This window comes from Chiloscyllium punctatum, chromosome 37 (genome assembly GCF_047496795.1).
Source record: "Chiloscyllium punctatum isolate Juve2018m chromosome 37, sChiPun1.3, whole genome shotgun sequence".
NCBI lineage: Eukaryota > Metazoa > Chordata > Chondrichthyes > Orectolobiformes > Hemiscylliidae > Chiloscyllium > Chiloscyllium punctatum.
In genome coordinates, this window is record NC_092775.1 from 3448608 (window position 1) to 3470353 (window position 21746).

Sequence of the window (21746 nt, forward strand, 5' to 3'; positions counted from 1 at the left end):
GGAGCACAGAGGGGGTCTCGTAGGGGTGAAGAACCAGGGAGATCACAGTTCTTGGGAAGGATAAGACCATGGAGGGATTTGTAAGCAACAATGAGGATTTTAGCATTCAGGCATGACCAGATGGTGTTCTGTGTTCAGTAACACTGATTGGTGGGATCTCAATTGAATGTCCTACCTGAAAAATGGCACTTACAAATCACAGTCCTCCCTCAGTCCTGTACCAGCACTGGAAACCATAGCTCCCAGAACCAACATTCAAAGGCAGTTGACTGACCTCCTGGGAGTGAGGAGTGGGAGTGAAGTGACACCATCATCCTGAAGCTACCTGACTGCAGAAACAGTAAGCAAGGAATTCACTTAAAGCTGAGTGATTCCTGGCCATAACTCTGTGATGACATAGAATCATTGAGTAGTACAACAGGCCCTTCGGCCCAAACTGGACCGTGCTAACCATGGTGCCCACTCAGCTAGTTCCAACTGCCCACATTTGGTCCATATCCCTCTCAACCCTTCCCATCCATGTCCCTATCCAAATGTTTTTTTTAAATGTTGCTACTGTACCTGCCTCAACCACTTTCTCTGGCAGCCCATTCCATATGCGCACCACTCTCTGTGTGAAAAAGTTGCCCTTCTGGTCCTTTTTAAATCATTCCCCTCTCTCACCTTAAACCTATGCCTTCGAGTTTTAAATAATCCATCCCTGAGGAAAAAAGACTATATGCATTCATCCTATCTATGCCCCTGATGGTCTTATACACCTCAATAAGGTCACCCCTTATGTGGGAGAGGGATTTATCTGGGGGATCCTGAAGTTTTCCCCCAGTGAAAAAGCGTGTCACTTGGCTCACAGTGAGAGAGAAGGGGATTCACACTTGAGACACGCCTCCCCCAGTGTTCTGACAATGGCCTTTGCAACCAGCTCTCTCTGGTAGAAGCCATGATGTGGCGGGGGGGGTCAAGGTAATTCTAGCCCTGAGCTCCTTCCCTAACCTGTCCCAGCTCAGGAAGAGGGCATAGGGCCAGGGTGAAGGTGTGAAGGTAGGGTATGGGTGCTCTAGGCGCTGTCCACCTCCAATCTTAGAAATGGCTATTCAAACTATTTTGAAACAGCTGTTTGAAGCATTTAGGTGCTCCTGCCTTTTTCCCCGTGGAATATCTCTGAGAGTAACTGAGCAGACACAAAATGCCACCTGAACCTGACCAAAACAGAACAGAAACCAGGTCAATATTCAATCAGTCCAATCACACTCTCTCTTCTCATTAGCTCTGTTCCCACCAACACATTACCTCGGGGTTTGGCCTCCACCTCTAACTCCAGCATTGGTTATACAGCTCACTGTCACCCTGAAACCCCACAATCCCACAATCCCTGAGCTGTCCCACTCCTGAGGCAGTTGCTTCCATCACCCAGGTCAGCAGTATGAAGCTGGGTTTGACTGGATAAGCCTCACAGGTCCCAGTGATCAGCAGACTATTGTCTTGGTATGATTCCGATTTTGAGTCCTTCCTTGTTGATTCAGTCACACATTTGAGAAACCACCGCATAATGAAGAGATTAATTTTCTGAACAAGAGTCACCGGACTCAAAACATTAACCGTCTCCACAGATGCTGCCGATCCTGCTAAGTTTCTCCAGCAATTTCTGTTCGAATTTTCCAGTTGGTTTAGCAGGTACACAACCCCTGTGTGACGATGTGTCTTAGTCACAAAAACCACTTTCCCAGTGCCTGCTGGGTACTGAGTGTGTCTATTTAATGTTTACCTGTCTTTGTTCGAAAGCAGAATGAGGCCAATCTGCGTGTTCTGTTTTTCTGTCTGTCTACATTGTCCATTGCCCCTCATTAACTGCTGTGTTTACACAGGGTAGATTTGCACAGTCACGTCCATGCATTGTTCACTTATACTCCAGCATGCCAAATCTTTCTCACCAAAGATTCAAGTTTGTCCTGAGAGACTCTGCTAATGTCCTCATTCCCTGGTTTTTATTTGTGCTGTTGCCTAGTGATTTGATTCATGCTCAGGAATACGGGATTAGCAATTTGCCTGCCCTTCCATTCTCTTCAAGGACACCTGTTCTGGAAATTACACTCTGCAGCTTTTTAACCATTTCAGGCCTGCGCAGTTCAGTTAGTTCCCAGTGATGGTTAGTTCAGTCACCTCCTAGTGATGGTAAGCTCAGTCAGCTCCCAGTGATGGTTAACTCAGTTACCTCCTAGTGATGGTTAGCTCAGTCAGCTCCCAGTGACGGTTAGCTCAGTTAGCTCAATGGTGAGAATATGTTGCAGTGTGGCTTCAGTCCTCACCACCAACAGTATTAGCTTAAGGGCAGCAGTATTGGCACAGGCTGCCTCTGAAGGATCCATTTTGGCTTTGATCAGTGAGCGTTTGCCAACATTACAAAGCTCCCCCTAATCAATGGGTTTACTCCAAGTCCATCGTCTCTCAGCGATGCAGATGTACTGACAATATTTGGACCTTCAGTCAGGCTGGTTATAGTTGATCGCTGAAGCTAATAGTCAGAGTGATGACCTGTAAATGAGACTCTGTCGTGTGTTTGTGTGTGAGCTCCGTTATCCTTATCTTCATCCCTAGAGAATGGCGAGTGGTAGCTTCCTGAATCTCACTCTCTCTGGAGCAACCTGCACTTGTTGCATTTTTAATCACTCTGCCTGCCTTCAGCTGCTTGGACCCGAAGCTTGGTAACTGTCTCATGTCTCTATTGTCGAATATTCCTTGTGCTCTGATCTTTCTCTGACTTTTCCTTCTGAGACACTTGCTCCTCGGTCTTTCTCTAACCTGTGATGTTCCCAGCAGATGATCATATTGAACATGTTGATCCCAGAGTAAAACCTGGCCAGATAGATTAGCATTTTTATTTTTGAAATTTCATTAGGGCGGTGCTCAATCACTGAACACAAGAGGCTGCCACTGTACTTTTATCAAGAAAAATCATTAGTTTATTGCTCAAAATAAAAGATAAAAAACAAAGCTATCCATATATGCACACCTATATATTATAATTTTGCAAGATCTTATCATAAACAGCAAAATGAAAGATTCAATCCTTTACCAAATATATCCTTTAAACTATAAGACCGTTAAAGATATTTGAGCAGTAATAGGCCATTCAGCCCATCTAGTCTGCTCCACCGTTCAATAATCTGGTAATCCTTTAATCCACTTTCCTGCCTTTTCCATGTAGCTGAAAATGTGTTGCTGGAAAAGCGCAGCAGGTCAGGCAGCATCCAAGGAGCAGGAGAATCGACGTTTCGGGCATCAGCCCTTTTCCATGTAGCCCTTGATTCCCTTCCTGATTAAATCTGTCTATCTCAGCATTTGATATGCTTCTGGATCCATCTGTATCCCTCTGAAGTAAAGAATTCCATTGATTCACTACCCCCGAGGGAAGAAATTCCTCATTCCTCAAGAAACTGAGAGTATTCAAAATGAAAGCCACCCACTTGATTGGCATTCCACCCACTACCTTCAACATTCACCCCAGACCCCTCGCCATGCACTGTGACCACACTGTGTTCTGCTTACAAGATGCACTGCAACGACTCCCTGAGGCTTCTCTGAAAACACAACCCAATCTTGTAGCCTGTATCACTTCGATAAACAAAGACAGCAGATATAGGGGAATGTCATTCTACACACTTTACAAATGCTCACCCAGAAGTTAAAATCCTCCCTAATACTGAGAGCAGTGAGCTCTCTGCTGTCTCTGTCCCACACCTGGTCCATCTCAAACTCAAGCCAAGTGATCATTGAGGCTTCAGTCCCCACTAAAGTGATTGCTGCTCGGTGCATCTGCTGTCAGCTCTGAGCCCAGGTCTCTCATGCTGCTAACTACACGTGTTCCTTCTGGAGAACTAGACCAAAGATTATAAAGTTAATCATAACTTGATGAGTCCTAGGACTGAGTCAGTTTGAAAGAATAACAGAAGAGAATGGTTGAAGGCTTCAGTTCAGATGTAGGGGGTTCCACAAGTGTTGTCTGATCTTAGAGTTAGTAAGTTGTCTTTTGCGTTCACTGGATATGTCCTGTCAGCACAGGGTGACTGGCTGCATGTTAAATCCCCACTTCAGACAGCAGCACATCACACAAAGTCATGTACCTTTTATTTCAGATCCAGAAACACTGTCTGTTTAATTAATATATCATAAAACAAGAACATTTCATTAAACTCTAATTAACAGGTAATTCTATGGAGATTTTATCAGATCAGCAATGTGACCCCAGCATATGCTCAGTTCAGCTGTGTTTTACCCTGTACTCAGTGACCCTTTGGTGGTGGAGCTCCTTGTGATGATTTGCATTGCTTCATTCTAATTAGAAACCATCAGGCATGATAATTTACGGGAACATTCTGTCATTCTGAATCTCATTAGTTACACCGTGCAATTTTGGAATTAAAACGTGTTCAGTTTATGTCAGTTTTATTGAGCTGGTGTTTATTTCCTAACAGTTATGGGATGGGAAACCGTCTACTATTTCCACCGCTGCACTGTGAGGGGCTATGTGGAGAATTTCACTGTTCAGTCTGTCCCACTCCCACAATCCATGGACTCATTACCTGTGCCCAAATCTCATCCACGATGACCTGTTGGTCTGCAAATGTAGCAACACGATTTATTCATTTTGGTTCAGTGTCCTTTTGGATAAAAAAGAATCCATTGATGGTAAAGATTCAACCATCCATCCGCTGACCAGCCAGATGACAGTTCTCTGTCAGGAGCACAGTTTGATGAGTGGAGTTCATCAGTTTATGTGACCTTTGCCTCGCTTGCATGTCGCAGAATGCATTCTGAGAAATACTTAGGAATTAGATTAGATTCCCTACAGTATGGAAACAGGCCCTTCGGCCCAACAAGTCCACACCAACCCTCCAAACAGGAACCCACCCAGCCCTATATTTACCCCTGACTAATGCTATGGGCAATTTAACATAACCAATTCACCCGACCTGCACATCTTTGGATTGTGGGAGGAAACCTACGCAGACACAGGGAGAATGTGCAAACTCCACACAGATAGTCGCCTGAGAGTGGGATCGAACCTGGGTCCCTGGCACTATGAGGCAGCAGTGCTAACCACTGAGCCACCTTGACACCCCTCAAGGGAAGACGTCAGAGAGGATGTAGAAAAAAATTTACAAACGTGGTTCGAGGGACTTTGGTAGATTGGAGATAGTTCCCTCAGAGAAGAGAAGTTGAAGGGACATAATAAGCCCAAACAGATACTGTGTGTATGGACCACATTGGGCTCAGAATTGATCAGCTTTGATTTCCACCTGTCACCCTCAGCAATCCAAAAAAACCAACCTTTTCAGACACTGACTCCCTGTTGATGGTGACAGAAGGCACCAGTATACCCTCAGGGATATTGTGGCTGTGTGGGGTTGTTGGGTATGATGGTGGCCAGGAAATGACCACTATCACAAAATGTCCTGTCCATTCGGCAGCTGGAGAGATGGAGATCCTTACATTCAAACTAATTGTGGATCAGGCACTCTCTATCCCAGCACATGAGGTGCAGTATGGATCTCAATGAGTTCTCCAGACCATAGGATATGGGAGCAGAACCAGACCATTCAGCCAATCGAGTCCTGCTCTGCCATTCAGTGAGATCATGGCTGATCTGATCATACTCAACTCCATTTTCCTGCCTTTTCCTCATAACTATCAATTCCTCTTCCTATCTCAGCCATGAATATACTTAATGACTCAGCCTCAGGTTCTACAGATTCACTCCCCGCTGAGAGAAGATATTCCTCCTTATCTCTGTCTTCAATGTCTGAGATGATGCTCTCTGGTCCTAGATTCTCTCACAAGGGAAAACAACCTCCCCACATCTACCCTTTAAAGCCCCCTAAGTATCCTGTGCATTACAATAGGGTCACCTTTCATTCTTCTCTATTCCAATGGGCATAAGTCCCTACTCAGGAGACAGTGTGGCCCACCCCGTGCTTGTTTGTTAGTGAGCTCTAACTCAACCTGATTTGGTCAGCTTTTCCTTTGCTTCTGTTCCTTGTGGTGACCCTGTGTGTTATGACGGGAGTGCTGGATCATTGTGGTGTGAAGTTTCTGAGTACACACTATCCCTGTGTGTGTTCACCATCCACATCCGCTCAATAGGAGAAAAGCAAAGGACAGCAAGGAGATGGTCGTGGAAAGTGATGTGAGATGGTTCAGTGTGACCAGGCACTTTCTAAACATGAGTAATGTTCATTCAGAGACTCAAGAGATATCACCAGATTGCCAGCAAGCCAGGAGTCACCTACAACAGCAGGTACCCACACTCACCATCAGAGCCACCTCTGGGGGTGGGTCTCTGCTCATCCAAATCCACAGCCTCTGTGTCACTCCTGTGACAGATGGCTTATGTGAGATTAAACTTCTCAACAGCCATCCAGGACCCTCCTGTGATGAGTCACAGGGCATGCCATTGAATAGATTGTGTTTCGAATAAAGTACAGAAGAGGCCTTTCAGTTCATTAAGACTGTACCGCCAAAAATACACGACCATCTACACTGGTCCCACTTTCCAGAATGACATTTCAAATGCTCATCCAAGGACTTTCTGAAGGCTGTGAGGTTTTCGTCCTCAGGTAGGTCGAGAGGAGACTACTTTACCTTGGTACGCCCAGCACTATGGGGTGTACAATCTAAAAATTAGACCCTGTCCTTTCCAAAACGAAAAGAGGTCATTCCTATTATTGGTGGTAGAGGTTTGGAACCCACTTTCATGATTGGCAATTGACGTTAAAGCAATTGTTAATTGATAGATTCTTGTCAACTAATGGTTTTAAGAAGATGCGAGGCTCCAGTTGGTAAATGGAGTTAGTCCAGAGATGAGCCATGATCTCATTGAATTGGAGACCTATCACTCAGGACTGGAGTGGTCTCCACATGGTGGCATGTTTGTCCCAATTCAGCCCATCCCTCACATAAACCAGATTTTGAAAGTATTGACTTTCAAGCAAATCCCAAGGGGTATCAGGCTGTGGCAGAGGGTCTTCAAGTTTCTGCTGCATCTGATACCATACCTCGAGAGCTCTTTCTAATTCTGTACTCATTATTTCTGTGCCACGCAGCAAAAGAAAATTCTGGAAAGGAGGTAGTCCTTTTAAGAGCAGAAAATGATTTTCAGTCATTAGCTCTCCAACAGTCTAAAGTTAACATAGAATCTTAGTTCTTCAATATAAAGCTCCCATTCTCTGCTGCTGTGAGATGGTTTCTCCAGCCAGAGTGAGCTGCTTCAATGTCACAGAAAGTGCTGGAAAAACTCAACTTCAGAAAGTTTCTGAGGAAGAATCACCAGACTCAGAACATTAACTCTGATTCTCTCTCCTCAAAGTTAGGTGGACAGGCAGGTAGTACTGAGGAAGTGGGGAGGCTGCAGAAGGATCTAGACAGTTTGGAAGAGTGGTCCAGGAAATGGCTGATGGAATTCAATGTGAGCAAATGCGAGGTCTTGCACTTTGGAAAAAAAGAATACAAGCATGGACTACTTTCTAAACAGTGAGAAAATTTGTAAAGCCAAAGTACAGAGGGATCTGGGAGTGCTAGTTGAGGATTCTCTAAAGCTAAACATGCAGGTTGAGTCTGTGATTAAGAAAGCGAATGCAATGTTGTCACTTATCTCAAGAGGGTTGGAATATAAAAACACCATTGCGCTACTGAGACTTTATAAAGCTCTGGTTAGGCCCCATTTGGAGTACTGTGTCCAGTTTTGGTCCCCACACCTCAGGAAGGACATACTGGCACTGGAGCGTGTCCAGCGGAGATTCACACGGATGATCCCTGGAATGGTAGGTCTAACATACGAGGAACGACTGAGGATCCTGGGATTGTATTCATTGGAGTCTAGAAGATTAAGGGGAGATCTAATAGAAACTTACAAGATAATACATGGCTTGGAGAGGGTGGATGCTAGGAAATTGTTTCCGTTAGGCGGGGAGACTAGGACCTGTGGACACAGCCTTAGAATTAGAGGGGGTCATTTCAGAACAGAAATGCGGAGACATTTCTTCAGCCAGAGAGTGATGGGCCTGTGGAATTCATTGCCGCAGAGTGCAGTGGAGGCCGGGACGCTAAATGTCTTCAAGGCCGAGATTGATAAATTCTTGATGTCACAAGGAATTAAGGGCTACGGGGAGAATGCGGGTAAGTGGAGTTGAAATGCCCATCAGCCATGATTGAATGGCGGAGTGGACTCGATGGGCCGAATGGCCTTACTTCCACTCCTATGTCTTATGGTCTTATGATCCTCAAACAGTGCCAGATCTACTGAGTTTCTCCAGCACTTTATGTTTTTGTTTCAGATCTTTGGCATCTGCAGTTCTTTGTTTTATTTTAGAGTAAATGTCACACTCAATTACAGATACTTCAGTGCACTGCTTATTAACACCATTGGGAATCTCTGGCACTCCTTATCACAGCATCTCTCACCCTCCTTAACTTTGAACTTATTATCATATATACATGGCCTGTAATAATGAACGAAGTCATGTGCTAGCTGAGAAATTGGAATAATGGATCATTCCTGGTGTTACATCACTTTGCAGCATCCCTGGGGAGGCAGAGAGTGAGATAAAAACTTGTAGAAACCTTATAGAGCTCCACACTGCCTTCAGAGGCTCCGGGCGGAGCAGTATCATTGGAGTGCCACTGTTGGGATGTATAGGGTGAATTGTGTTTTAATTTTACAATAAACATAGCCTGGATGGACTCAATGGTGTAGTTTTCTTCAGAATAATGAGTCTGTGCGGAGTGTTTGTGGGGATATGTGAGTGTGTAGGAGGGGGCTGTGTGTGTGCATCTGTGTATGAGTGTGTGTGTGTGTGGGGGTGGGGGTGGATGTGAGTGGGTGGGTGTGAGAGAGTATTTGTGAGTGGGTGGGTGTGAGTGTGAGTGGGTGTCTGTGAGTGGGTGGGTATGTGGGTGTGAGTGGTTGTGTATGGGTGTGTGTGTGTGAGTGGTTGTGAGTGGTTGTGTGTGGTGTGTTTGAGTGGGTGGGTATGTGTGAGTGGGTGGGTGTGTGTCTGTGTGTGTTTGTTTGGGTGTGTGTTTGGATGTGATTGGGCATGTGTGAATGACAGACACTGAGAACATAAACCAATCAGTGAGCTGATAGAGTCATAGTGTCATAGAGATGTACAGCATGGAAACAGACCCTTCGGTCCAACCTGTCCATGCCAACAAGATATCCCAACCCAATCTAGTCCCACCTGCCAGCACCTGGCCCATATCCCTCCAAACCCTTCCTAATCATATACCCATCCAAATGCCTCTTAAATGTTGCCTCCACCACTTCCTCTGGCAGCTCATTCCATACACGTACCACCCTCTGCGTGAAAGAGTTGCCCCTTAGGTCTCTTTTATATCTTTCCCCTCTCACCCTAAACCTATGCCCTCTAGTTCTGGACTCCCCGACCCCAGGGAAAAGACTTTGCCTATTTATCCTATCCATGCCCCTCATAATTTTGTAAACCACTATAAGGTCACCCCCTCAGCCTCCAACACTCCAGGGAAAACAGCCCCAGCCTGTTCAGCCTCTCCCTATAGCTCAAACCCTCCAACCCTGGCAACATCCTTGTAAATCTTTTCTGAACCCTTTCAAGATTCACAGCATTTTTCCGATAGGAAGGAGACCAGAATTGCACACAATATTCCAACAGTAGCCTCACCAATGTCCTGTTCAGCCGCAACATGACCTCCGAACTCCTATACTCAATACTCTGACCAGGAAAGGAAAGCATACCAAACACCTTCTTCACTATTCTATCTACCTGCGCTCCACTTTCAAGGAGCTATGAACCTGCACTCCAACGTCTCTGTTCAGCAACACTCCCTAGGACGAAGGGCTTTTGCCTGAAACGTCGGTTTCGAAGCTCCTTGGATGCTGCCTGAACTGCTATGCTCTTCCAGCACCACTAATCCAGAATCTGGTTTCCAGCATCTGCAGTCATTGTTTTTACCTTACCATTAAGTGTATAAGTCCTGCTAAGATTTGCTTTCCCAAAATGCAGTGCCTTGCATTTATCTGAATTAAACTCTATCTGCCACTTCTCAGCCCATTGGCCCATCTGGTCCAGATGCTGTTGTAAGCTGAGGTAACCCTCTTTGCTGTCCACTACACCTTCAATTTTGGTGTCATCTCAAACGTACTAACTGTACCCCTTATGCTCGCATCCAAGTCATTTATGTAAATAACAAAAAGTAGAGGACCCAGCACCAATCCTTCTGGCACTCTACTGGTCACAGGCCTCCAGTCTGAAAAACAACCCTCTGTCTTCTACCTTTGAGCCAGTTCTGTCCAAATGTCTAGTTCTTCCTGTATTCCATGAGATCTAACCTTGCTAATTAGTCTCCCATGGGGAACCTTGTCGAATGCCTTACTGAAGTCCATATAGATCACAACACTGCTCTGCCCTCATCAATCTTCTTTGTTACCTTTTCAAAAAACTCAATCAAGTTTGTGGGCAGCACAGTGGCACAGTGGTTAGCACTGCTGCCTCACAGCGCCAGAGACCCGTGTTCAATTCCCACCTCAGGCGACTGACTGTTTGGAGTTTGCACATTGTCTGTGTGGGTTTCCTCCCACAGTCCAAAACTGTGCAGGTTAGGTGAATTGGCTTTGCTAAACTGCCTGTAGTGTTAGGTGAAGGATAAATGTAGGGGAATTGGTCTGGGTGAGTGGCGGTTTGGTGTGGACTTGTTGGGCCAAAGGGCCTGTTTCCACACTGTAAGTAAGTAAACTAATCTAAAGTTTGTGAGATACGATTTCCCACACACAAAGCCATGTTGACTATCTCTAATCAGTCCTTGCCTTTCCAAATAAGTGCACATCCTGTCCCTCAGGATTCCCTCCAACAACTTGCCCACCCCTGAGGTCAGGCTCACCCATCTCTTATTCCCTGGCTTGTCTTTACCGCCCTTCTTAAAGAGTGGCATCACGTTTGCCAACCTCCAGTCTTCCAGCACCTCACCTGTGACTATTGATGATACAAATATCTCAGCAAGAGGCCCAGCAATCACTTCTCTAGCTTCCCGGGTACTTCTAGAGTTCTTGGGTACACCTGATCAGGTTCTGGGGACTTATCCACTCTTAACCCTTTCAAGACATCCAGCACTTCCTCCTCTGTAATCTGGACATTTTGCAAGATGTCACCATCTATTTTCCTACAGTCTATATCTTCCATATCCTTTTCCACAGTAAATACTGATGCAAAATATTCATTTGGTATCTCCCCCATTTTCTGTGGCTCCACACAAAGGCCACCTTGCTGATCTTTGAGGGGCCCTATTCTCTCCCTAGTTACCCTTTTGTGCTTAATGTATTTGTAAAAACCCTTTGGATTCTCCTTAATTCTATTTGCCAAAGCTATCTCATGTCCCCGTTTTGCCCTCCTTATTTCCCTCTTAAGTATACTCCTACTTCCTTTATACTCTTCTAATAGTTTTACTCTGTTCACTCTCTTATGCTCCGTCTTACCTTAATTAATTTTTCTCCGCTGTTTTATCCAACTTATTCCCTTTGGTTCCTCTCTTCCGTTTGTCTTCCCTAAAGTTAAAATGCTGGAGGGTCCTTCCTTTCTCAGGCCTCCCTGTTCCCAGTTAATTAAAACTCAATCCATTCAATCATCCAAAGACTGTGTGAGACTGAACTCAGTCTCTGTCCTGCTCTTGTGAGTCATGGTTTTCTCAGTAGAAACTAAAATGATGACGATGGAACTCTATGTTGTTTTTACAGGCATACAAGAGAAAAACCGAGGCTGCGAAAAAGGAATATTTGAAAGCACTTGCTGCCTATAGAGCCAGTTTAGTGTCCAAGGTAAGCAATGGCAGATAGTTCAACAAGATTACAGACAGGAGTCACTCGCCAGAAAAAAACCCCGCTTTCCTACAGCCTCAAGCTTCAGCAGAAACCTCACACTGAGTCAAAAATCAGGACCATGAACACAAGACAGTCACTAATAAATACAATCAGGAACTCCAGAGAGCAATTTCAATTTGTTTTATAGTCCATTTCAGAGGACAGTTATGAGTCAGCTATATATATTGTTGTGGGTCTGGAGTCATATGAAGGCCAGACCAGGTAAGGATGGCAGATTCCCTTCCCCAAAGGACATTAGCGAACTAGATATGTTTATATGACAGCTGTTTCATGGTCAACATGAAATTTGTTTTTCCAGTTTATTTTAAATTGAATTTAGATTTCACCAGAATTTGAACCCAGGGCCCCAGAATATTTGTTTGGTCTCTGGTCCCCTGACAATGCCTCTAGGCTATAACCTCCTCAATGGGAAAGTACTTACACCGGACTCAAAGACACTAAGTTTTCTGAAGAAATGTCCTTTCAAATTGATGCCTTTTAATTAAAAAGATGAAGTTGAAACAAAAACAGAAAGTGCTGGAGAAACGCAACAGCTCCGGCAGCATCTGTGAGAGAGAGAAATAGGTAACGTTTTGAGACTGGTATGACCCCTTTCTGAAGAAGGATCATTGGAATTGAAAGATTAACTCTGATTCTCTCTCCACAAATGCTGCCAGAGCTGCTGAGTTTTTCCAGCATCCACAGCTCTTTGTTGTATTTTACAGTTGAAGGTGAATCAACACAATTTGTCCTTTCACCTGTGGAACAAGCAGAAATGCCAAGGTTGACTAGCCAATGGAAACATTGCCTTGTGCTGATTATAAATGTTCACTGAAGACAAACCAGGTCACAACTTGCCCAGTTAATGGTAGGGCCCTGGGGCGTGTTGCTCAACAGAAAGACTTAGGGGTGCAAGTACATAGTTCCTTGAAAGTGGTGTCACAGGTAGGCAGAGTGGTGAAGAAGGTGTTTGGCATGCTTGCCTTCATCAGTCAGAGTGTTGAGTCCAGGAGTTAGGAGGTCATGTTATAGATGTACAAGACACTGGTGAGGCCACATTTATAGTACTGCATGCATTTCTGGTCACCCTGCTGTAGGAAGGATGTTATTAAACTGGAAAAAGTGCAAAAAAGATTTATAAGTATATTAGCGAGACTGGAAGGTTTGCGATATAAGGAGAGGCTGGATAAGTTGGGACTTTTGTCCCTGGAGTGTCAGAGGCTGAGGGGTGACCATATACAAGTTTATAAAATCATGAGGGGCGTGAATAAGGTGAATTGCAAGACTTTTTTTACCCTGAGGTGGGGGAGTCCAAAACCGAGGGCATAGGTTTAGGGTGAGAGGGGAAAGATTTAAAATGAATCATTCTCTGTACCAGAACATTCTCTGATTGAGGAGAGCATCAGGCTAACTCCTGACAGGAATCGAATTATCATTGTCCACTGTAACCCACAGGTTTTCCTGTTCAAAAGACACAGTAATCTAACAACCTTTCTCATTTGTCTCCCTTCTGCAGAGCTATGGTGACCAAGTGGAAACAAAGAATGGCCAGACATCTCAACAATCGCACATGATTCCCCCTAAGCAGCCTCTCTATAGCCTGCCCCCCCACACCTCAGCGCCTTACATTGGACCAAATTCCTTCCTCCCTCAGTCGGAGTTGCAAACGTACTCGGGCCCCTCCCACCATGGCCTTTCTCGGACCCTCAGCTCCAAGTCGGTCATGTCACAGATGCCCCTGAGTGGCTCTCCACCCCCCTCGCTGCAGATCAGCCCCCCCTTGCACCAGCAGCTCTCCCTCCAGCACCATCACCATCAGGGACAGCAGCAACAGGCTAACGTCCTCCAGCAGCCTATCTCCATGCAGTCAGTGCAGAGCCAGCCAATCATCTCTCACCAGATGCCATTGCAAGTCCAATCGCAGCTTCATTCTCCAGCAGGCCAGCAGGTGAGGTTCGGTGGATGGTAGAGAGAGAGCTATGAGAATATCCTTCATCAGCTGCAGCCCAGTGACTGGGAAACTCCCTTCAACAGGAGCCCCACTCTCTGACCTGCTGCACACTATTATTGGGTGAAAGTGAGGACTGCAGTTGCTGAAGATCAGAGTCTAGATTAGAGTGGTGCTGGAAAAGCACAGCAGGTTGGGAAGCATCCGAGGAGTAGGAATATCGACGTTTCGGGCAGGAGCCTTCTTCGATATTAGGCAAGTGTCAGGATTTGTTCACCATGGAAGATTGTATGGATTTAGAGCCCCAGGCATGCAATTCATCAACTGAAACACGTTTTAAATGTTCCTCAAGCAAAAACAAGTGACTCAAAGATCTCCTTTCTTCTTACTCAAAGGTCCATCAAGTATCAATGACTAGGAATTCCAGAAATACAAACGCTGACGTCTCTGAAATTCCTCTTGTTCTCTTACAGGGATATGCTCACATGCAGTCGGAATTTCAGAACACGGTTAGTGCCCAGTCTCCTGGTCCAAGTGTTTCGAATCCGAACGTACAGAGCAGCGAGTGGGAGAATGAATACTGCAACAATGAGTGTGTCATTAACCACTGCAGGTAAATGACAGTAAATAGTGACTGAGTCATCCAATCAACCTTTTTGCAATTTATATTAATGACTTAGACAAGGGGAACAGAGGAACAGTGGGATCTTGGGATACTTGTCCACAGATCTCTGAAGGATAGAGTAATAGGGTGGCTAAGAAGGTATACAGGACACTTGCCTATCAGTCGTGCCTTGGATTATAAGAGCAGGGAGTTTATGTTAGAGCTGTATGGGACTTTGGTCAGGCCACAGCTGGAAAACTGTGGGCAGTTTCAGTCCCCGTGCTATAGGAAGGACGTGATTGCACAGGAGGGAGTGCAGAGGAGATTCCTCAGGATGCTGCCTGACCAATCACAGTCAACTTGCCTGATTCAAAACGTAAACAAAACCAGGCTGTTAACTATCAATCTTCATTACTGGGTGCATTCCTCATAGCAACTCTACCAATCAGAATCCACTTGCCATACAAATGGTTCACTTCCCACCTCAATGGCGTTCTTGAAGATTAACCTGCTGAATGCAAGATGAAAATCTTTAAGAAAGACTAACTGTTAAAGGCAATAAGGAACTCATTTGCAGTTTTCCAGATATCTTCTTTGTGGTATCCACTGAGTAATATTTATGACCAGAAGGTGGTGACAAATTTAATGTAATAAGACTCTCCAAAATGTAGAAATGGTTAACAGTATGGACTGGAACTGCTGGTCTGTAACTTGATCCTAAGAGCACTTACTGCGTTCCCAATCTAATTCACACAGTCTGCTGTTTCAACAAAGTGCAACAATTAGTCTTACTTTCTTCCTGGCTGTGGTCAATTCATCTTTGCTGCATTTTATAATTGCATTAAAACCTCTGTTAAAATATCAACAAAGGGGCAACTGAACACTCGCATGATAATTGCTGGGATTGAGGAATTCTGCAATGAGGAAAGATTGAGGAGATTGGTCCTATCCTCTTCGGAATTTCAAAGAAAGAGGTGATCTCATTCAAATGAACAAAATTCATACAGAGTATGATGGGGTAAATATCAGCAAGGTGTTCTCCCTGGGTGGGGTGAGGAAGTGGTCTAAAGCCAGGAAAGACCATCTCGGAATGAGGATCACGGGTGAGATGAGGAGGAATTTCTTCAATCAGATCGGGGTGCAAGTTTGCAGTTCCCTGAGCCAGAAGCTGTGGAGGTTCTGTCATTGAGTATGTTCAAGACTGAGATTGATAGAATTTTACAAATTAAAAACATCATGGGATACAGGGATAGTGAAGGAGAACGGTTGAGATTGAAGATCAGCCATGATCTATTTGAATGAGAAAGCAGGCTCAAAGGGGCTGAAAGGCATCTTCCTGTTCCTATCTAATGAAATGTTCATACGGTAACACAGTATGGTCATGAGGTACAGATCTCTGTTGGGTTTTGTTCAGATACACTGAAACTAATATTTTCTTTTTCTTCTTTTGATGAAGCATGTTACCAAGGGACAAGCCACTCTACCTCACCTGAGCCCACACGACCTCCTGTATTTGGACTTTCCCAAGGGAGTCACCAGCCCAAAAGATGCCCGACCCCTCAAACACCCACATCAGTAGCAGTGAGGACTTTAGCTGAGCCAATTGCCAAGGACTTGGAATCATTGACACAACACCAGCCTGTGAGCTCCCTCACGTTATCATCCAATTCTCACCCTCTTTCTTTCCAAAAAAAAAAGTTTAAATTAAAGTAAAGGGGGGAAAATAAATTGGATCCTATCAAGGAAATATTTTTTGCTTGCCCCAAGCCTGGCCCTCTACTGTAGTAAACTGGCTTTTGTGGTTAATATAGGACCCTTGGCCTAATGTGTGTGGGACATTATTACAATAATTAAGATGACTCTGCAGGCAGGCAGACTGAATACACAGTCCACATTGGTCCTGCCACAAAGTGGATCCTTAAATACGATCAAGATGCCTTTTCTACCACCAGAGTCCTGATAAATTGAAATGCTGAGGACGTAAAATATTAAATGTGAAACAGTTTGTTGAAGAAAGCGTATATTTAGGATATTGTTTTCTGTAGTTTTATTAAATGTTCTAGATGTATTGATAATTACAGAAGCTTTGTGTGTTGGAAGATTATTCTGTGATTTACTTTATAGAAAAGAGAGTTTTTTTTTGTCTCTGATTTTATTGTAGCACACTTGGATCACTGTTTAGCTGGGAAGGTAACATTTGTGTATAAAATGCCAAATGTATTTGTTTTCCTTAAAGACCACTGACTGGGGCCTTTTATAGTTGCATTCTGTAGCTTTTAATATTAATTTTCTGCCATGTGCTCAATTATTTAATATTTTTTGACTGACAATGTTTAGTCTATTTAAAAAAGGACACATCAGTATGTTCCTAATAGGTTGGTGACCTTGTGGAGGTATTTTACCATCAGGTTTAGCACCAACTGTCAGATTTTATGTTCTTATGTTTCTTGTCTGATTTTTATATTTTCCCCGTCAGTAAATAAAAATAATAATTTTATACTCATTGAATGTGTAAAGGTCACTTCTTCCTTTCAACACTTGCACTCGATTATATTAAAGGTACTTTGTATGTTTTGTTCTGTGTGTTAAGACCATTTGTCCCCCTGAGACTAATTCACTGGAATGCTTTCTTAGCTCCATTTAAACTTAAAAAGAACAGAAATGTTATGCTATGATGAGGCATTTGCAAAGGGGAGCAATACACACTTTACAAGATCAGGCAGTGATTGTTCACATTGTTTGTGGTATTCTCATTGTTTTCTTTGGAGAATTGGTCAGTCAGACTGGGACCCCATCCCCCCCTAGGATAGTGGGACTGACATATGAAGAGGGCTGGATCTGTCAGGACCATACTCACTGGAGAAATATTCGCACCGGACTAGACAGGGTAAACACTAGGAGGGTGGTCCCAATGACCAATGTGTGGGGGGGGAGTTTCCAGAACCAGGGCTCACAGTATAAGGGTATGGGGTAGGTCAGTTAGGACTGAGATGAGGAGAAATGTCTTCCCCCTGTGGAATTCTCTGCCCCAGAAAGTGGTTTAGGGTAAAATGTGGAATATTTACAAGAAGGAGATAGATATAGTTCTTAGAGCTAAAGGGATCAAAGGATCTAAGGGAGAAAGCAGGAACAGGGTACTGAGTTAGATGATCAGCCATGATCACATTGAATGACAGAGCAGGCTTGAAGGGCTGAATGGCCTACTGCTGCCCCTAGTTTCTATGGCAGAGAATGGTTAGTACACTGTTGTTTCAGCTCCTTAGTGTCAGTTCGATTAGAGACTGTCTCCTCAGTTGTGGGCCTGTCAGAATGCAGCGTGACATCATTTTGAAGAGGTCTCAATGCAGTTGCTGGCAAGTACCTGCCCAGTTTATCGTTTACCCTCAGGTGACCTGAACCAGCAATCTCACTCAGTACTTACAATCCCTTTAGAGACCAATAACATTACAAAAGAACTTTAAGCTTCCAATTAACAGTTTAAAAGGATGATGTGGCAAGATTTCATATTTTATGATCTTTACTGTAACAAATCATTAAACACACAAACAAACAAACATGGAACAGGTGAAGGACGTTTGACAACTTGAATCTGTTTCACTGGGCTGTGAATTCCACATTTCCAACCACCCCCAATAGGCTTCTATTCCTCTGCCTTACAATAATTTAACTATCACCAACTTAAAAATATTCAATGACCCTGCCTCCACTATCTCTGAGGCAGAGAGTTCCAAAATCAGTGTTAGAGCTGCGCATGACTGAGTGGCACAAAATGGTTGGTGCTGCCCATGGCTAATGAGGCAGAACATGGCTGACTGCAGATAGAGCACTTGAGAAAATATTTACTTCTTCACAAGTAGAACAGCAGCAGCTCTGTAGACCCAAGGATACTGGCCAAGACAGAATGTGCAGCTGCAATTGCTTACGCATAAGACATGATAAAAGCATTTCACACTAATTAGTTGTTTCTCTTGAAGTATTTAATCAATCTGTTATAATATTTACAATAGGTTTTAGTTAGAGTTCTTCAGCTAATCATAGATATAGATTCTGAAGTAGTTATAGATCCACATATATTCAAAAAAATCACTAAATGCATTAGAGGAAAAGATTTAAATCACATTCAGACAGTAAACACAGCTTCCTGATCATTACAGGAAGGAATTAATACAGAAATTAACAGACATTGGAATGTGGACTGAATGAAATCATTGAGACACAACTTGTTAGCTAAAGAATTCTAACAATAGGTGTAATCACATAACTTTGTTGGAACTGATCAAAACTCAATACTCTTTTGCATTTCCTGTAATGATAAATTTGAAAGGTTCTGAAGAGATCGACAATGTGAACTATGATGGAACCAGTTTTGGCAAATTGTACAGGTACGGTTATAGGTAGAACTTTAAATGAATAGATGGGTAACAGATCAGTGGGGGGAGGGGAGTGAGGATTCAACTGAGGGTAATTTTTTGTTTAAATCAAAAAGACGTGAGATCAGAAATGCCTGATACCAAAGTGGCAAATGAAATCAAAGTGTGACAGGAAGGAGCAGAACATATAAACAGAAGAGTGCAGCAGAAATTAAACCGAGAATCCCTACGGTATGCAAGCAGGCCATTCAGTCCATCAAGTCCACACCTACTCTATCCCTGTAACCCTGTTTTTTCCTCATGGCTAATCCACTGAGTTTGAAGATCCCTGCCTAACTTAGCATGGCCAATCCACCCAACCTGCATGTCGAATCACAGAGATGTACAGCACGGAAACACATGTCCATGCCGACAATCTTTGGACTGTGGGAGGAAACCCAGGTAGACAACATGCAAACTTTACACAAACAATCGTCTGAAGATGGATTTGAACCTGTGCTAACTACTGAGCCACCATGCCATCTGCAAAACCCGAAGTTTAAAGCTCTTCCCCTGAGGGCATGCAGCATTTGCCACAGGATTGATGATTTGACAGCACAAGTAGAAATAAATGGATATCACTTGAGAGCTATTACAGTGATGTGGTAGCTAGGTGACCGAGACTGGGAACGCAGTATTCAATACTTCCAAAGAGCAGACACAAAGGAAAGAAATATGGGAAAGCTTTATTAATGATGGGAGTTGGTGATGGGTGATGGGTAATGGGAGTTGGTGATGGGTAATTAGAGTTGATGTTGGGTAATGGGAACAGGTAATGGGTAATGTGAGCAGGTGTTGGGTAAAGGGAGCTGGTGTTGGGTAATGGGAGCTGGTAATGAATGATGGGAGCTGGTGATGGGAGTTTGTGTTAGGTAATCAGAGTTGGTGTTGGGAAATGGGAGCTGGTGTAGGGTAATGCAGCTGGTGATGGGTAATGGGAGTTGGTGTTGGGTAATGGGAGCTGGTGTAGGGTAATGCAGCTGGTGATGGGTAATGGGAGTTGGTGTTGGGTAATGGGTGATGGTGTTGGATAATGGGAGCTGGTGATGGGTAATGGGAGTTGCTGTTGGATGATGGGAGCTGGTGTTGGGTAATGGGAGCTGGTGTTGGGTAATGGGAGTTGGTGTTGGGTAATGGGAACCGCTAATGGGTAATGGGAGCTGGTGATGGGTAATGGGAGCTGATAATGGGTAATGGGAGCTGGTGATGGGTAATGGGCGCTGGTGATGGATAATCAGAGTTGCTGTTGGGTAAAGGGAACTGGTATTGGGTAATGGGAGCTAGTGTTGGATAATGGAAGTTTGTGTTAGGTAATCAGATTTGGTGTTGGGTAATAGGAGCTGGTGATGGGTGATGGGGGTTGGTGATGGGTAATGGGAACTGGTAATGGGTAATGGGAGCTGATGATGGGTGATGGGAGTTGGTGATGGGTAATGGGAGCTGGTAATGGGTAATGGGAGCTGGTGATGGACAATGGGCACTGGTGATGGATAATCAGAGTTGCTGTTGGGTAATGGGAACTGGTATTGGGTAATGAGAGCTGGTGTTGGGCAATGGGAGTTTGTGTTAGGTAATCAGAGTTGGTGTTGGGAAATGGGAGCTGGTGTTGGGTAATGGGAGTTGGTGTTGGGTAATGGGAGCTGGTGTTGGGTAATGGAGCTGGTGATGGGTAATGGGAGCTGGTGTTGGGTAATGGGAGCTGGTGTTGGGTAATGGGAGTTGGTGTTGGGTAATGAGAGTTGGTGATGGGTAATGGGAGCTGGTGTTAGGTAATGGGAGTTTGTTTTAGGTAATCAGAGTTGGTGTTGGGAAATGGGAGCTGGTGTTGGGTAATGGAGCTGGTGATGGGTAATGGGAGTTGGTGTTGGGTAATGGGAGCTGGTGTTGGTAATGGGAGCTGGTGTTGGGTAATGGGAGCTGGTGTTGGGTAATGGGAGTTGGTGTTGGGTAATGAGAGTTGGTGTTGGGTAATGGGAGCTGGTGTTGGGTAATGGGAGTTGGTGTTGGGTAATGGGAGTTGGTGTTGGGTAATCAGAGTTGGTGTTGGGTAATGGAGCTGGTGATGGGTAATGGGAGTTGGTGTTGGGTAATGGGAGTTGGTGTTGGGTAATGGGAGTTGGTGTTGGGTAATGGGAGCTGGTGTTGGTAATGAGAGCTGATGTTGGGTAATGGGAGTTGGTGTTGGGTAATGGGAGTTGGTGTTGGGTAATGGGAGCTGGTGTTGGGTAATGGGAGCTGATGTTGGGTAATGGGAGCTGGTGTTGGGTAATGGGAGTTGGTGTTGGGTAATGAGAGTTGGTGTTGGGTAATGGGAGCTGGTGTTGGTAATGAGAGCTGATGTTGGGTAATGGGAGCTGGTGTTGGGTAATGGGAGTTGGTGTTGGGTAATGAGAGTTGGTGTTGGGTAATGGGAGTTGGTGTTGGGTAATGGGAGCTGATGTTGGGTAATGGGAGCTGGTGTTGGGTAATGGGAGTTGGTGTTGGGTAATGAGAGTTGGTGTTGGGTAATGAGAGCTGGTGTTGGGTAATGGGAGTTGGTGTTGGGTAATGGGAGTTGGTGTTGGGTAATGAGAGTTGGTGTTGGGTAATGGGAGCTGGTGTTGGGTAATGGGAGCTGGTGTTGGGTAATGGGAGCTGATGTTGGGTAATGGGAGTTGGTGCTGGGTAATGGGAGCTGGTGTTGGGTAATGGGAGTTGGTGTTGGGTAATGAGAGTTGGTGTTGGGTAATGGGAGCTGGTGTTGGGTAATGGGAGTTGGTGTTGGGTAATGGGAGTTGGTGTTGGGTAATGGGAGTTGGTGTTGGGTAATGAGAGTTGGTGTTGGGTAATGAGAGCTGGTGTTGGGTAATGGGAGTTGGTGTTGGGTAATGGGAGTTGGTGTTGGGTAATGAGAGCTGGTGTTGG

The 21746-nt window shown here is 44.6% G+C and overlaps 1 protein-coding gene across 6 annotated transcripts in view; it reads left to right on the forward strand.

The window, feature by feature from the left end:
* tox2 (TOX high mobility group box family member 2) overlaps nt 1-16936 on the forward strand; it is a 217163-nt gene extending 200227 nt beyond the window's left edge. For all 6 annotated transcript variants that reach the window (XM_072556123.1, XM_072556127.1, XM_072556128.1 and 3 more), the window contains 4 exons: nt 11759-11839; nt 13398-13829; nt 14303-14442; nt 15890-16936. In XM_072556123.1, the coding sequence (XP_072412224.1) occupies nt 11759-11839; nt 13398-13829; nt 14303-14442; nt 15890-15926 (690 nt within the window). In that variant the 3' untranslated portion in view covers nt 15927-16936. The remainder of the gene's footprint in view (nt 1-11758; nt 11840-13397; nt 13830-14302; nt 14443-15889) is intronic.
* Nucleotides 16937-21746: the final 4810 nt, after the last annotated feature.